This window comes from Penaeus chinensis, chromosome 11, assembly GCF_019202785.1.
Source record: "Penaeus chinensis breed Huanghai No. 1 chromosome 11, ASM1920278v2, whole genome shotgun sequence".
NCBI classification, from domain to species: Eukaryota; Metazoa; Arthropoda; class Malacostraca; order Decapoda; family Penaeidae; genus Penaeus; species Penaeus chinensis.
Window position 1 is genome coordinate 14,589,413 of NC_061829.1, and position 2,794 is coordinate 14,592,206.

The 2,794-nt window shown below is 32.9% G+C and overlaps 1 protein-coding gene across 4 annotated transcripts in view; it reads left to right on the top strand.

Annotated features, from left to right (window-relative positions):
* Positions 1 to 667: 667 nt before the first annotated feature.
* LOC125030708 (Bardet-Biedl syndrome 4 protein-like) overlaps positions 668 to 2,794 on the top strand; it is a 33,022-nt gene continuing 30,895 nt past the window's right edge. The window contains exon 1 of one of the 4 annotated variants that reach the window (XM_047620935.1): positions 668 to 750. In XM_047620935.1, coding sequence (XP_047476891.1) covers positions 748 to 750 — 3 coding nt within the window. In that variant the 5' untranslated portion in view covers positions 668 to 747. Of the gene's footprint in view, positions 883 to 2,794 lie in introns of all 4 variants that reach the window. The other 3 variants (XM_047620933.1, XM_047620936.1, XM_047620934.1) reach the window with 3 other exon arrangements.

The following is a 2,794-nucleotide window of genomic DNA, read 5'->3' on the forward strand; positions in this document are numbered from 1 at the left end:
TCATTATTATCATCATCATTATTATCATCATTATCATGATCATTATCATGATCATTATCATAATCAATATTATCATTACCAATGTCATCATTAGAACTATTGTTATTAATAAAAAAAAACACACAGGTATTAGCGTTATAAATCCGGAAATGAAAATGTTCAGACTATTATTATCCATGTTACTACTGTCACTCATCTACTCCTGAAATAATTATGTTGAAAGCTTCATCGATTAGACAAACGCAATTATATTCGAAGGACGACCATTATCCGACAGCTTCATTATATTAGTAGAATATTTGATAACTTTGGTGAATGCAGTTAAAAGGCGACAGGTTTTAAGAAATAAATAAAGAAAATGATACCTGTTGGAATGACGGTGACAAGAAGGATAACATGAAATATCTGTAACATTTATGAGGTTTCTGATAGCGTGCGTATTTTTTTTTTCTGGGAAGTTATAATGGAAATTCTAATTCATCGCTGCAGTACTTAGAAATATCAAAGACTTGAGACTTGAAAATGCATTGGGTTATATACATTTTTTTTAAGTGTACATAAAAGGAATATTACAAACCTATGTATGATAATAAACGATATAAAAAATTACTGATTATTTCAGATTTGACGGTAATGAATAAATAAAGTGAAATCAAAGGTATCCCAAGAAAATAACAATTGACCCGGCGCCCTCTGTCCCCCAGCTGTCAGTCACCTAGGATTCCAATCAAAACAAACCTTCTCGAGATGGTATAGTAACTCGCTTCTGTATTTCTTCGTCCTGTAGAGCAGTAACGCGTCTCTGTATTATAGTGGAATGAAAGTAATTAGCCAGGGGATTTCAGGAGGTTTCGCAGAATAGGAAGTCATGGCGGAAAATAGGTAATAATATGTCAAAAAAGGCAAGAGATGTGTTCACGTTGGTGTGGAATTTAGCAGTGCATGTTCTTTTGTGTGGATTATATGGTGTGGTTTTTGTGATAATTTTAGGTTATGGTGGTTTTGTTTGGGTGGTTTTGTTATTGCAAAGGTTTGTCGTTATGGTGCATGTTGCTTTATAAATGTGCCGTGAAGAAATAGTACACTTTCTTCTTCCAAAGGCTTGAAAATGCCTTTTTGAATTTCTTAGTAGATATTCATTATTTATTTGTTTGAATTTTCTTGATTTATTTCCAAAGAATGACATACATCAAGGATATACCTGAAATTCTCATTAGAGTCAGTTTTGGTGGAGGATGTAACTACCCCATGAGATCAACTGTACATGTAATCAATAGATCTATGAATTTTGAGTCAATATACATCTATGAAGTATTTATGATAAACAGAATAAACTGTAGCATTTTACTTAAAATAAGCAGTAGTGTTTCTTACCTGGCAAGGCAGGGTACTTGTACTGATCCCTAATTATACAATAAATTGCTGGACAAGTCTACAGTAATTAATAAAGTCAAAATCTCTGCAGTGACATAGGCATCAGTATTACTGTAGACTTAAATGTTTGAGATATTTTGTTGCTCTGGGTATTTGATTAACTAATTGGAATTGCTTTAGTTGTTATTATAATTAATGAGTTCTTTATTTGCAGCATAAGCATCATATAAGAAAAGTGTCTTAGTATTCGGCAATGTAGAGATTCTATTTATTGTGTTCCCTCTGGGTTATGTACCCAACTGAAAATTGATTCTTTTTAGAAATCTAGTAGAAAACTGGATGTGGCTAATATTACTGAATTTGATCATTTGATTTGATTGGATTTGATTGATTGGCTGCTTTTGATACCTACTGTTAATTATATTGTTAAATTTGACCCTAGTAGTTGGAATGGGGTTGGAATATACATGGAAAACTGGGGAGTAGATGTTGTAAAAGCTAATAACACCAAGGAATTGTACTTATATCCTGGTAATAATTACTCGTATGCAATATCTGTATTACAGAGGTTCCTTGAGAGAATATGCAATCAAGTAGTGTTTCTGGTCACTGTCTTCTGTATTAAATTCAATCCATCCTTCTTAGTACTGTTGACTTTTCTTTAGAATAAGAGTTTAGACCTATAACCTTCCTTATAGGGAGGTATTACAGAGGTTCCTAGAGAGAAGCATGCAATCAAGTAGTATTTGTGGTCACTCTCTTCTGTGTTTTAGCAAAGGCAAGTAAACTTCTGCCATGTATATCTTGGTAAAATGGAAGATAGATTGTTTCTTATTTCACAGTATTCAACCTGGAAAGTCTACAAAGCTTTCTTACCAAGGATATACTTGATAGAGATTTGTGAGTCTTTGATGCCTAATTGCTGCCTGTTTTGTGGCTGCTGTTAGACTAAAACTATATTTAGATTTATGTATCAAATTCAATCCATCCATTTTAGGACAATTGAGGTTTCTGTAGAATTACATTCTTTTAAATTGTCATTATTGACCAGGATTTGACTTCATTGTCATGATAGGAACAATATCTGATTATGTCTTTGCAAGAATATAACATTATCTTGAATCCATTTAATATTTGCATTCAACTTGTTCAGTATCATTTTTCTTTGGTATGGTTATTCTTGGTGTTGATGGATTCTTTACAAGGAAGAATGACCATTTATGTTAATATATTTAATGTATACCTACTTCTAATCTCAATTTTGATTGCTGTTGAGGCAAAGTACAATAATCAGTGGAGCAAAATCTCACAGCTGTCATGGGTTTGTCGCGTAGCAACTAAGATAGTGAAAGCCATCCCTGATTGAGGGTTCTGCTTCCCTTTCTCCCTAGATCAGTATTTATTGACTGAAGTAACATCA